Genomic DNA, 12,545 nt, shown 5'->3' on the forward strand with positions numbered 1-12,545 from the left:
ATAAATCTCCTATAACTTTATAAGAAATATCCCCCTTTCTGTTTAAGGTAACCTGAATAGGCTTCTTCTTACTGGGCAGTCTTGAGCTAATAATAATGCTAAAATTATTGAGCACTCACTATGCATCAGGAACCCTACTAAGCATGTTACATATGTTCAATGCTGAAAACTAAGATTATCCCCATTTCACACCATAAGGGCACTGAGACCCAGAAAAATTAAGTAACTTGTCTGAGGTCACACATTTAGGCAGAGCCAGACTTTAACCCAGGCAATCTGACTCCAGCGCTCATGCTGGTGGTTGCCCTCAATTAGGTAGTTTATACATTACCTATTGACACAAAGTAAACTTGTGCTTCAATGGCAGATGATGTCAACACAAATAAAAGATTTCCTAATTTCAGACATCAGAGAACTGAAGCAAATGATGAAAATATCTTGAGGCATATTTTGTGAGTGGGGCCTTTATGAGCCCTTACAATTTTGAAAGACTTAAATCTGGTCCCATGAAAGACCATCAGCTGTACCTGAAGGCAACCAGTCAATCTGAAGAAAGGCTAACATTCAATACAATTTTATTAGAAGCTTAAAATTGCCTGCTACTATTTATATTATCATTTCCCAGTGTCTGTGAAATTCTAACTGTATAATTCAACCGGACCAAGCCAGGATTGTACCTTAGATTTTAAAGAGACAAATAATCTAAAATGGTCACCTCTCCCCCAGAACAATGGGTTAGAGGATCCAGAAACAGACCCAAATATGTGAGAGAATACAATAAAGGTGGCATTTCAAATCAGTGGGGAAAAGACGGCTTATTCAATAAACGATGCCAAGAAAACTAGTCAGGCATCTGGAGCCTGACTTCGGTCTAGTCACCAAATAAATTCCAGCAGGAGCAAAAATTTAAATATGCGGTGGCGCAAGCGGTTAAGTGCGCACGCTCTGCTGCGGTGGCCCAGGGTCCGCTGGTTCGGATCCCAGGCGCACACCAACGCACTGCTTCTCAAGTCATGCTGTGGCGGCGTCCCATATAAAAAAGTAGAGGAAGATGGGCACGGATCTTAGCCCAGGGCCAGTCTTCCTCAGCAAAAAGAGGAGGATTGGCATGGATGTTAGCTCAGGGCTGATCTTCCTCACACACACACAAAAAAAAAAAGTAAAAAAAAAAAAATTTATGAAAACTGAGACCATGTGAATTATTTTTTAAATATTGGAACTTACAAAAAGCCATTCAAAGCATAAGATCCAGAAGCATAGAAAGAATAATAAATTTAACTACATAAATATTAAAAACACATCCATGGCCCAAAAACCCACAAATAAACAAAATTAAATGACAGGTAAACTGGGGGAAAATGTTTGCAACATATATGACAGAGGGCTTATTTCCTTAATATATAAAGAGTTCAAACAGATTAATAAAAATGATGAACAGCCCAAGAGCAAAAGGCAAAAGACACTAAAGGCTATTTTCAGGAAAAAAATAAAAGAAATAAAAGAGGCTCACAAATATACGGAAAAACTCTCATAATTAAAGAAACGCAAATTTAAAACAATGATACACTATGTTTCACCTACAGCTTAAGAGGCAATATAGTGTAATGGTTAAAACTGATGGCTCTAGGGTCAGAATACTTGAGATTAAATCCTGGCTCTACTCCTTACTGTGTATGCTCCAGTTTCCTTGGCTGGGTTTGTTGTGAGAACCAAATGAAAAATGTAATAAAAAACAATTAGAACTGGCTGACATATAGTAACTACATTAGTTCTTATTATCAGATTGACAAAAACAGGAAAGACATTGGTAATAGTGTTGGAAAGAGAGTGGAGAACTAGGAACTCACACACACTGTCAGTGGATGTATAAACTGGCGCAATGTCTTCAGCAATTTCACATTATCTATTAACGTTCTAAATGCACAAACACTTTGACTCTGAAATTCACTTTTAGAAATGTATCCTGCTAATCACATATATATCTATGTCTATAGAGATATCCGTAAAGATATATATGTAGATATAGATTTTCATTGCAGCAATGTCTCCAACAGCAAAAGACTAGATATAACCTAAATGGTCATCCAAATGGGACTGAATAAATACATGATGGAGCATCCTAAAATGGAATAACATACTGTCATAAAAAAAAACAATCCCCAAGATATTAAAAAAAACAAGTCACAAAACAATGCGGACAGCTTGCTCCCATTAATGTCAGAATGCATAGAATACTTCTAGAAGGAGACACAAGAAAATAGTAACATTAGTTTCCTCTGAGGAGCAAGACTGCAAGCTCAGGTCAGATGCACATTTGCTTTTCATTAAACACCCTTCTGAAAATAGAGCTTTTTTCCCCTGAATATTACTTTTTCAATTAAACAAAAACTAGTTATTTTTTAAAAATAAGAGCACAATCATCATATAACATTACATCTCTATCAGAAAAGCATACCAGCTGAAGACAGAAGGTTCCAAGAGAAATGATGCTTGCTTAACTATCATTGTGGCTTTAAAGACCAAAATGGATATCCTAGAGCCAAGTCCTTGGTCCTTAAAGTCATCGCTCTAGAGAGACATGAAAACCACTGGGACTAAGCACACGAGTCCCCTTTCCAGACCTCACATTATCTAGCTGTTAACTACCTATAAAACAAGCTGTTTTTACCTCCAATTCTGGAAGTTTAGGAGTCTTCTTATACTTGGTGTATAGGTTGGGATGAGGACTTTGGGGGAAAAAGGAAGGGAGAAGGGACTGGGAATTATCCCTTATAATGCTCTCAGGGTTCTCAATGATCTATTTCTTTGGACAACTTATTTCTTAGTTTTTTCCTTTCATCTTAACATCTTACATATACATAGACTTTACAACTCATAAAGCACAGTTCTACTTTCTCCTTAGTTCTAATAACCCAGTAGATGGGTATGATAATACCAGGATAGATGAATCTCAGAAACATTGCCCAGTCCCACAAATATTAGGTTTGTGTCCTGGCACCTGCCACCACCGCTTAACTCTCCAAATCTGGTGCTTTTCACACTATGACTTCCTCTCATTATCCCTGCTCAGTTTCCCGGTACTAGCTCCTGATTCTACCTCACCCCAGCCAACACCAAGCACCTGTGTTCTTAGGCCCTGTGATTCTGGAGAGTGATGGGGGAGACAGGAGTCATTTAAGGACCAAGGACAAGATATGTTTTTCTTTCTGGGGACAAACTTGAGTCAGTGGCTTTTTAAAACATTTATTCCTTTGTTATTCTGCCTGAGAAGATGAAGTAGCGGACCCTACAAACAGGGTCTCACCAGTATTGAGTACCTACCATGCTGTGACATTATCTTGACACTTGATTCACTTTACTTCACTTATACTGTAAAGGCAGGCTCTATTATCTCCACAATACAAAGGAGTCTACAGAAATTTAGAGAGGGGAAGCCAACTACTTAATGTTATACAACTCCTATGTTCCTATGTTGAGTAAGGACTCAAATCCCAGTGTTTGGCTCTAAAGTCCATGGTACATTACACCACACTGCCCAAAGAACACAGCTTTTGGGGTTCCATGGTTTGTTACAGTGGTTAAAGACCCCAGTCAAAGACAACCTGGAAGTTCTGAAGCAGGATAATGTTAGAAAAAAGACAGGGCCGCTATTCAGCTAATTTTATATTTACTCTGTCTCTAACATCTCTAAAACGAAAGTGAACCTCAGTTTCAGCAGAAAAGGTTGTGTCAGCCAAGAAAGTGAATAACAAGTAGAGAGGAAAGGCAGTCCCTGCTAATTGGGAGGCAGTCCCGGAAGGTCTGCCTTCTGCAGTTGCCAGGCAACAAAGGTAAACAGCAGCAAGTGGCAGGATCATGGCCACTAACTACAGCGCCAACCAGGTAAATTCTTTTTCCATCTCTTTGATGTTTAATTTTGCCTTCCAGATTCTATCTTTGGACTGCCCCCTCCCACAGGATTCTGGCCAGTGAACAGATAGCTGAGAGTGGGGTGAGATAGTATTTTTCACCTCCTCAGCTCCTCAGGGTAGGGAGGGCCCAGGGACAAGCAAAAGGTATCTCCGGACTAAGTCTGTAGGGTCTAAACCAGGGGTCAGCAAATTTTTTCTGTAAAGGTCCAGAAAGTAAATACTTTCAGGCTTTGTGGGCCAAGTGACAAAATCAAGAGATCTTATATAGGTATTTACATAACGAGAGAAAACATTTTTCCATAAAATTTTTGACAAAATTCAAAATATAATAACAGTGCAATTTTTTATACTACTAATGAAAAGAATAGAATTCTTTTGGGATGAGAAAACATTTTACTTAATTGGGATACAAAGTTGGTGTTCCCTTTTATCAAGTCAATTACAAGTGTTCATCTAGAAAAACCATTCTTAGCTTTCTCAGGCCATCCCAAAACAGGAGGATGAACTTGGCCCATAGTTTGCTGGTCTAGACCAGCGCTGCCCAATTAAAAGATAATGCAAGTCAGAAATGTAGTTTTAAGTTTTCTGGTAGCTACATGAAAAAATAATAATAATATATTTAATCTAGCCCAATACATCCAGAATATTACTTCAACATTTTTTTATGTTATTTATTTTTTTTTATAATTTTATTTATTTTTCCCCCAAAGCCCCAGTAGATAGTTGTATATCATACTGCACATCCTTCTAGTTGCTGTATGTGGGACACGGCCTCAGCATGGCCGGAGAAGCGGTGTGTCGGTGCGCGCCCGGGATCCGAACCCGGGCCGCCAGTAGCGGAGCTCGCGCACTTAACAGCTAAGCCACAGGGCCGGCCCTTACTTCAACATTTAATTAATTTTATGTTTTTTGCTGAGGAAGAGTCGCCCTGAGCTAACATCTGTTGCCAATCTTGCTCTTTTTTGCTTGATGAAGATTAGCCCTGACCTAACATCTGTTGCCAATCTTCCTCTTTTTTTGAGGAAGATTAGCCCTGAGCTAACATCTGCACCAATCTTCCTCTATTTTGTATGTGGGTTGCCACCACAGCATGGCTGACGAGTCATGTAGGTCTGCGCCTGGAATCCGAACCCACCAACGTGGGCTGCCAAAGCAATGTGCGCTAAACTTAACCACTAGGCCATGGGGCTGGCCCCTAATTAATATTTTAAAAGTTGTAATCAGATGCTTTACATTCTCCTTTTTGGTACTAAGTCTTAAAATCCAGTGTATTTTATACTTATAAAGCACCTCAATTTAGACTCTCACATTTCTAGTGCTCAATAGCCACATATGGCTAGTGGTTCCATGTAGGTAGGACAGCACACAGACTAAACAAGCTACATCCTCTCTATAGTGAATTAAAGCCTAGCATGGTCTTTCAGGCCTTTGGTCTTCAAATCTAAAGAACTGTGCCTAGTTATCATTTCCCGGGCTTGGGGCCTTTGAGCCTCAGAGGGGTTCTCATCTTTCTCTCCACAGTATGAAAAAGCTTTCTCACCCAAGTATCTGCAGAACTGGTCTCCCGCCAAGCCAACAAAACAGGTATTCCACGTTCAGTGCATCCACAAGGCCAATTTCTGGTTCTTTATGTCATGTTCTGTGTAATGCACTGGCACCTAACTCCTTTCAGCCTTCTTTAAATTCTCATATCCTCCTGTCCCTCAGCCCTTAATTCAAGTCCTTCAGATACTTTCTGCCTCTTTTCCACCCCATTTTCATAAGCACTTGTCTCCCCACCTCTACCCCAGAGCATTTCTTCCCATGAAGGCTACACTCAGATTATCGCCAATGATCGTGGTCATCTGTTGCCTTCAGTGCCCCGTTCCAAGGTGAGATATTCATCTCCATTCCTATTAAGAAAGGTAAAGAACTGAGGCATAGAACTGGAATAACAGAGAGGGGAGACTTGCAATCTCCTGCAGCTACTATCTGGAAAATTAAAGTTCAATCTAATTCACCTTGTAACATGAGTGCCCCCAAACTTCCAGCCAGTTTATCCAATAGGATAGAGTTGTGTTTAGCACCCAGAATTCCTTAAACTGATGAATGATTTGTATAAAATAAACACCTTCAGGTGATGATACTTATGCAGTGGGTACTCTGCCCAAGTTAGCCTAAGGATGCAAAATTTAAGCTGGCAGAGGTTAAGAGGATGAAAAAATTAGGGTGATCTAAATAAGAGAGGGGGGAAAAAGGAAGAGGGGAGATTATGCTGTCAGTCTTATTTCATTACCAGCACGCATTCCCAAAGGTAAAAGATGGAAATAAGATGAATAGAGGTCCTGCCAATAGGTCAGTTACTGGGAGTGACAAGCCCTGTTGAGGAACCCCATCTTTTTTCCTTTTAGGCAAACCCCTGGGGTTCCTTCATGGGCACCTGGCAAATGCCTCTGAAGGTACCCCCTGCTCGGGTGACCCTGACCTCCCGTACAGTGGCTGGTGCTGCCTCCCTCACCAAATGGATACAGAAAAATCCTGATTTACTCAAGGCCTCCAATGGGCTGCGTCCTGAAATCTTAGGCAAGGTATCTGTTCCTCCCACCTAACCTCAAACCCTATTGTCATTTCTCTTCAACTTCAAAAACGCATATTGTTATACTACCATTATCCCAGCAGGGGGAACCTCTAACCAATTCTGTCTTATCCTGTCTAGTCCCTAATCACCTTCTGAGGCCTGAAGGGATGAGCTAAGGACATCTTACTGGCCTCCCCCCAGCACAAAATGATTTGATCTCAAGGGAGAAGTTGGCAAAATCAAATTTAACTCTTTTTATTTGAGACCTGACCTTTAGTCCATGGTATGAGGAGAAAGAGACTTAGAATTCTGATGGATTGGAAATGATCTAGACATGAGCAGAAACAACGTCTCTTCTATTCCCCTCAACAGCCCCATGATCCAGACAGTCAGAAGAAACTGAGGAAGTCTATCACAAAGACTGTACAACAAGCACCAAGTCCAACCATAATTCCAAGCTCCCCAGCCTCAAATCTCAATTCCCCGGATCAACTCCAAAGCTCACACCCCTCAGCAGGTCACACTCCAGGTCCCCAAACCCCAGCCAACTCTCTTAAGAGCCCACCTGGAAGCCCATGTATGCTGGAACACTGGTCAGGTCCTAATCTAGCCGAGGTCCAGAAATGCAAACCTGGAACTCTAGAAAGGACCAAGGGACCACACTGAGAAAACCAGTCTAGAGACTGAGTGAAGTAAGCAGACCCCCAGTCAGGGAAATTATGGGGTGGGGACAAAGGTAAATTTGGAAAATAAACATCGTTTGTTCAATCTTTTACTGCTTTGGATTTTTTCCTCCTGCTATGGCTGCCTCTTGTAACCTATAACTAGTAGAAGAAGGGTTGGGGGAAATAGAATATGATAGTGGCTTGGGGTGGAACACGTTTTTAGAAGGACTGAGTTAGTTATACTCCAGAAATGACCAAGAGGAAGTTGGTCTGAATCACAGCAAAAGAAAACTCAAAGAGGGGCCGGCCCGGTGGCACAAGCGGTTAAGTGCGCGCGCTCCGCTGCGGCGGCCCGGGGTTCGCTGGTTCGGATCCCGGGCGCGCACTGACGCGCTGCTTGGCAAGCCATGCTGTGGCGGCGTCCCATATAAAAAGTGGAGGAAGATGGGCGCAGATGTTAGCCCAGGGCCGTCTTCCTCAGCAAAAAAAAGAGGAGGATTGGCGGATGTTAGCACAGGGCTGATCTCCTCACAAAAAAAAAAAAAAAAAAGAAAACTCAAAGAACCAGTCCCTCACCCCCACTTCCTCATTTTACATCCTGAGCATGCACAACTACAACTTCAGGTCAGAAGTACAATCATTTAGTAGAGCATGTTTATGTGCGTTCGGAGGAGGTGGGGAAGAAAAGGTATGGGAAGCCACAGTAGAAGACACTCTCCTTGTCTAAGACTTCATATCTGATGACAGAATGCATGGGGAAAACAAATTAGAAAGAGTTACAAAAGCAAAACTCAAGCAAAAGTACAAACATAGTTTGAAAACTGAAGATATAAAAGTGATTAGAAGACAAAGAAAAACAAAGTGAGATGGTAAGTAGAAATACAGGGCAGAATAACAAACATGATGACCACTCTGCCACTTCCCCAACCCCAATCACCTGAATGGTAAGAAGCCACCAAAAGTCAAGAACTCCTGTTTCACAGCCTTCGACTTCTGTTCATCCCCGTCCCCATTCTGCATCTTCCCGGCACTGGGTGTTATATTTAATGCCCTTGCCAAACCTTTCCCAGTCCCAATGCCAAAGTGTTCTCTCAAGAACACACTTGTCCCTCACACCAAGGACAAGTGGTTTAAGCTGAAGGATGGCTACAAAGACTTCCCAGTGCCAGTTTAGCAAACAGGGAGAAGTGATCATTACTTAAAGCCAAAGACCACCTGGGAACTGGGATGAAGACATTTTTTTTTTTTAAAGTTCACCTATTTTTAAAAATTTTTTTTGCTGAGGAAGATTCGCCCTGAGCTAACATCTGTGCCAAGCTTCCTCGATTTTGTATGCGGATCACCAACACAGCATGGCTGACAAGTGGTGTAGGTCTCCGCCCAGGATCCAAACCTGCAAACCCCAGGCCACTGAAGCAGAGCACCCAGAACTTAACCACTACACCAGAGGCCCGGCCCGGATGAAGACTATTGAGGCAGCAGGTCCCCACTGTCTTAGCTTAAGTAAGGTCTTCCTCTCTGACACCAACTACAGTCACTGTTACTCCTTTCCAACCCACAGCTTTAACTGGTTGGCCAACAACTCAGAAAGACAGACAAGATAGATCTGTCATCCCACAGCTTCCAAAGACTATCAAAACAGCATTCCTACCGAGGGAGTAAGAGACCCAAAAGCCTGGCTTATATGGATTATAAAAGCACAGTTTTCTCATTAAATGATAAATGTTTGCCAGGTTTTCAACAATGCCTCCTTTCTTATCTCTACACTCTTCTCTCTCCAAATCTACATACTTAGCTCATCATCCCTTAGCTGTCACCTTCACTGGTCCCCCACCTCCCTTGACTGGATCATAATTGGCTGATCTGTACCATGAGGCTTATAATCAATTCTCAGTGGGATTTTGGAGCCTGTTAACAACTCAAAAGCTCTCCACATGCTTAACTTCCTTTTTCTTGCTCCTTCCTTCTCTGAGGCTTCTGCATGATATTAAGTCTCTGGCTACTTATATTTGATTCTCTGAAAATTTTTTCAGTGGTCAGTTGTAGGAGAAACTGTTTCCCTCCTGAGAAAGGTCAGATTGGGGGACGTAAATGCCTGAGACCAGAGGGAGGGGGAGGAAATTGGCTCCTCCCCAACCGCCATTCTCTTGGTTTCTCTAGATTTCAAGGAGAGTCCAAGACAAAATGAGTATTTTAATTCAGTTTCAGAAAAAGATGTCACATGAATTTGGATTAGAAAACATGACAATAAGAGGCTTGTTTTTCCAGAAATGCAAGGAAAAGAAATAACCCTTAATAAGTTCAATGATAATTTTCTGGATTTTCCTGTTGCATCAAAAGCTATATATCTTCTCCCCAAAGCACCTGCTCCAAGAGCCAACTCTCTCTATCTCCCTCTAGCTGGGACAGGCTAATTCCCCTCCACTCCCACCCCTCTTCTTTCAGTCACATTGTGTGGGTGCTAAAGACCCTGGGCTCTGACCAATGAACAAAATTGTCCTTTAAGCCAGCAACCCACAGGCAGTGGCACCCAAAGCCCCACTCCCGGTCCTCATGGCAGAGGCCACAGAGCTGGCATTGTTTCCACTGTCTCAGGAAGAAGGAGCCAAAAGCTGACCCTCAGCACAAATCAAGGCCCAATATGGAGAGAGAATAAGGGCTCCTAGGCCCAGAGTAGGCTGCAAGCTGGGAGTAGGAAAAGGGAGTTTTGCAGTCATTCCATCTTTAGAAACAAGGGGAAAACTGGACCCTTTTCCACTACTATGATTCTATAAGGTACTCTACTGCCGAGCTCCAAGGGGCTCTGCAAGCACAAAAGGGACTAAACAAATCAGGAGAACTTTGCCCTGGCTAGAGATAAGAGTGACAAACAGGAAGACAGGTTAATGCAATCATTTATAAGATGATGATGTTGGAAACTTCAGCTCTTCACATGGCTGCCAGCCCTACAGAGGACAACACAGTAAGAACCAAGACAACCACTCCAGACTGGTACAGCTGGGGAATCTTCAGGCCTTTTCCTAGGTCCCACATCTGTACGAAAAAAAAAAGAAGAAGAATTTCAGCAATCAGATCCTTGGTCACTCTCACAGCTCTTTTCTCAGAAAGGAACTCCACCTAATGGAACAGGCAATTCATCACAGCATAATCCTAGAGAAAAGCACTTCTTCCCTTGTGCCCCATCACCTTTCTCAAAACCACAATATGGTACCTACCACCCACTTTTCCAATGACAGAAAAGGCATTCTCAGCCCCTATATACTAAAGCTTCCAGACTAAAGAGATTAAACTTTTTCTGATGACAACAAAACTACATTGATGTTTCCTAAAGTGTGTTCCTCCCAAAACTAATTCCTCAGAATGTTGAAAGGCATTACATGAGGGAAGAAAGTTCTGTGGTCAAATAAATTTGGTAAACATTTAACTACAAGACTTCTCAATTTATTAATAAACACTGTGAATCTGCAAAATGGGGATATAATATACAAGATTTCCTAGATATAGTCAATCACAGAATCTCTTTTGAGAAGGAACATCTGTCCATCAGAGGACTACTATTCTAAAAAAATACTCTTTGGGATCAGAACACTATTTCTCAATTTTGTTTTGACTGTGACCCCCAATAAGAAATATCTTGAAGATATTTATCACTTCCTACTCTCTTACATCAATCCCACTCTCCACTCCCCCATTAGAGCTTCTGGCAAGGCAATGATCAAGCTTAGAGGGCAAGAACTACGGACTGTCAAGAGAACAGATAAAATCCTGTCCCATACTCAGAGCCAGAACTTGCTAGAAGAAAAACTAAAAGCAGATTTAAGGATTTAAGAAAAGCCTTGACCGAGTTCTGAGATTTTGTAGAACTTCTTCCCCGCCCTTCGCCCCATAGTGAGACAAAAGCAAATACACAGCAAGTCCCCGCTTGAGCCAGGATGTGAACAGAAAAGCTGATCAGCTGATTTTCATTAGAGCTTTGTTCTGTGGATAAGAAGTCATTAATGGAAATGTCCTCCCTCTCCATCCCCTCCCCCTGAGGGAAGTGAAGTCACTTTGAATCAAACGGAACACTGCCCCAGAGAACAGCTGATAGATATACTTAATTTAACAGGTCATTTAGTCTCTCACTTTTCTGATTCCATTAAACTCTCTATTGGACCAGATTGAAATTCAGTAAGTCCTAGTCTCTAGGCTCTGATGTGGAAGTTATAAAAGGTCAAATTAAGGCAAAAGCATCCACATCTGACAAATAGCTCAGGATGAGAAGTATGAATGGAAACCAGAAATAATGTAAACATAATTGTAACTGTTTTCCTGGGAAAGGAAGCAAGATAGGGGTAGGGAGACCACAACACATGAAATCTTAAAATGCTGGAGAAGGGACTCATCTCTGACTGGGGCAGGTTTGATTAAGCTTTAATTCCTTTATAAAGAGAAAGAGACATCAGTTTGAATTGACCCCAAGGTCATACAGGAGGCAACATGAACAGTTTTCAGGCCATCAAAAGATTCCTAAACCCAATATTAAAATCTGGGATCCTAGGTACCCAGTTTCTGTTAAAGTTGGCCTTATTCTCTCCAATAGCTCAAAATAAACAAACAAATAACAAAAACAGCTAAGATGTCAAGATAACAAAAGCTAGTATATTTGACTCCAGCCAGACTTGTCACTCTGGGTTGACAGGAATGTTAGACTGAAGGCAGCAACCATGTTTATCTAGCTCATAATTGAATCTCACTGTCTAGAAGTGTGCCTTACACAACAGGTACCAATTAATTATTTGCCTAATAAATATGCCTTCTATGCCAGATGTATGACCTGGCTTCTGGGTTTCTGTTAGTAACATCCCTCTTAAAACTGGAAGAGTTCACACTGAGACCCTGCAAAGTATCTGCCAGGCCTACATCCAGGGCTCAGCTACATCACCAGGAGGGCTGCCAAGGAATGCACAGGGGGTCTAGTTTAGCTTTCCCCAAGAGGTTCCTGAGCAAAGGTCCAGTACAACTAACTTTAAGAACAGCACTAAACTCAGACAATGAAGGAGAAAATCCTCCCAGCCTCTCCATTCCCTTCACCTAGAAAATGTACAAATCTACAATTAACTTACCAAGTGTCGGATCCCATTCCAGGTGTGATACATGAGAGGGAAGACAAGTGCAAACTTGGCTGTGTGGATCAGCGCTGGCCCCAGACACAGGGATTTCACAAGTTCCAAATGAGACTCAAAGTTCCCAGGGACCAGTAGGGCAGACAAGCCAAAAAGAGAGACGCCTGAGGAGAAAACCAAGTAAGCCCATCACAGCTGCCCACCAGCTACAACCAATATAACACATAAAACTGGGTTCTATGACAGCCCCTGGAAACTCATACAATTCTAAACCATTCTGAAATCAGGCAGATTTAAACTAATATTC

General features: G+C 41.9%; 2 protein-coding genes across 3 annotated transcripts in view; one reads left to right on the forward strand and one right to left on the reverse strand.

The window, feature by feature from the left end:
• Positions 1-7,225, forward strand: part of CFAP126 (cilia and flagella associated protein 126) — a 74,392-nt gene extending 67,167 nt beyond the window's left edge. The window contains exons 3-6 of one of the 2 annotated variants that reach the window (XM_087440298.1): positions 5,433-5,495; positions 5,702-5,782; positions 6,302-6,478; positions 6,841-7,225. In XM_087440298.1, the coding sequence (XP_087296424.1) occupies positions 5,433-5,495; positions 5,702-5,782; positions 6,302-6,478; positions 6,841-7,134 (615 nt within the window). In that variant the 3' untranslated portion in view covers positions 7,135-7,225. Of the gene's footprint in view, positions 1-5,432; positions 5,496-5,701; positions 5,783-6,301; positions 6,691-6,840 lie in introns of those variants that run through there. The other variant, XM_087440306.1, reaches the window with a different exon arrangement.
• A 2,081-nt stretch (positions 7,226-9,306) lies between these two features.
• The window catches only part of SDHC (succinate dehydrogenase complex subunit C), a 29,010-nt gene continuing 25,771 nt past the window's right edge, over positions 9,307-12,545 (reverse strand). Inside the window, exons 5-6 of the mRNA XM_004443697.3 lie at positions 12,239-12,402; positions 9,307-10,166 (exon numbers count right to left, since the gene is read on the reverse strand). Coding sequence (XP_004443754.1) covers positions 10,062-10,166; positions 12,239-12,402 — 269 coding nt within the window. The 3' untranslated portion in view covers positions 9,307-10,061. The remainder of the gene's footprint in view (positions 10,167-12,238; positions 12,403-12,545) is intronic.

This window comes from Ceratotherium simum, chromosome 2, assembly GCF_057802395.1.
Source record: "Ceratotherium simum simum isolate JZ-2026a chromosome 2, ASM5780239v1, whole genome shotgun sequence".
Classification (NCBI taxonomy): domain Eukaryota; kingdom Metazoa; phylum Chordata; class Mammalia; order Perissodactyla; family Rhinocerotidae; genus Ceratotherium; species Ceratotherium simum.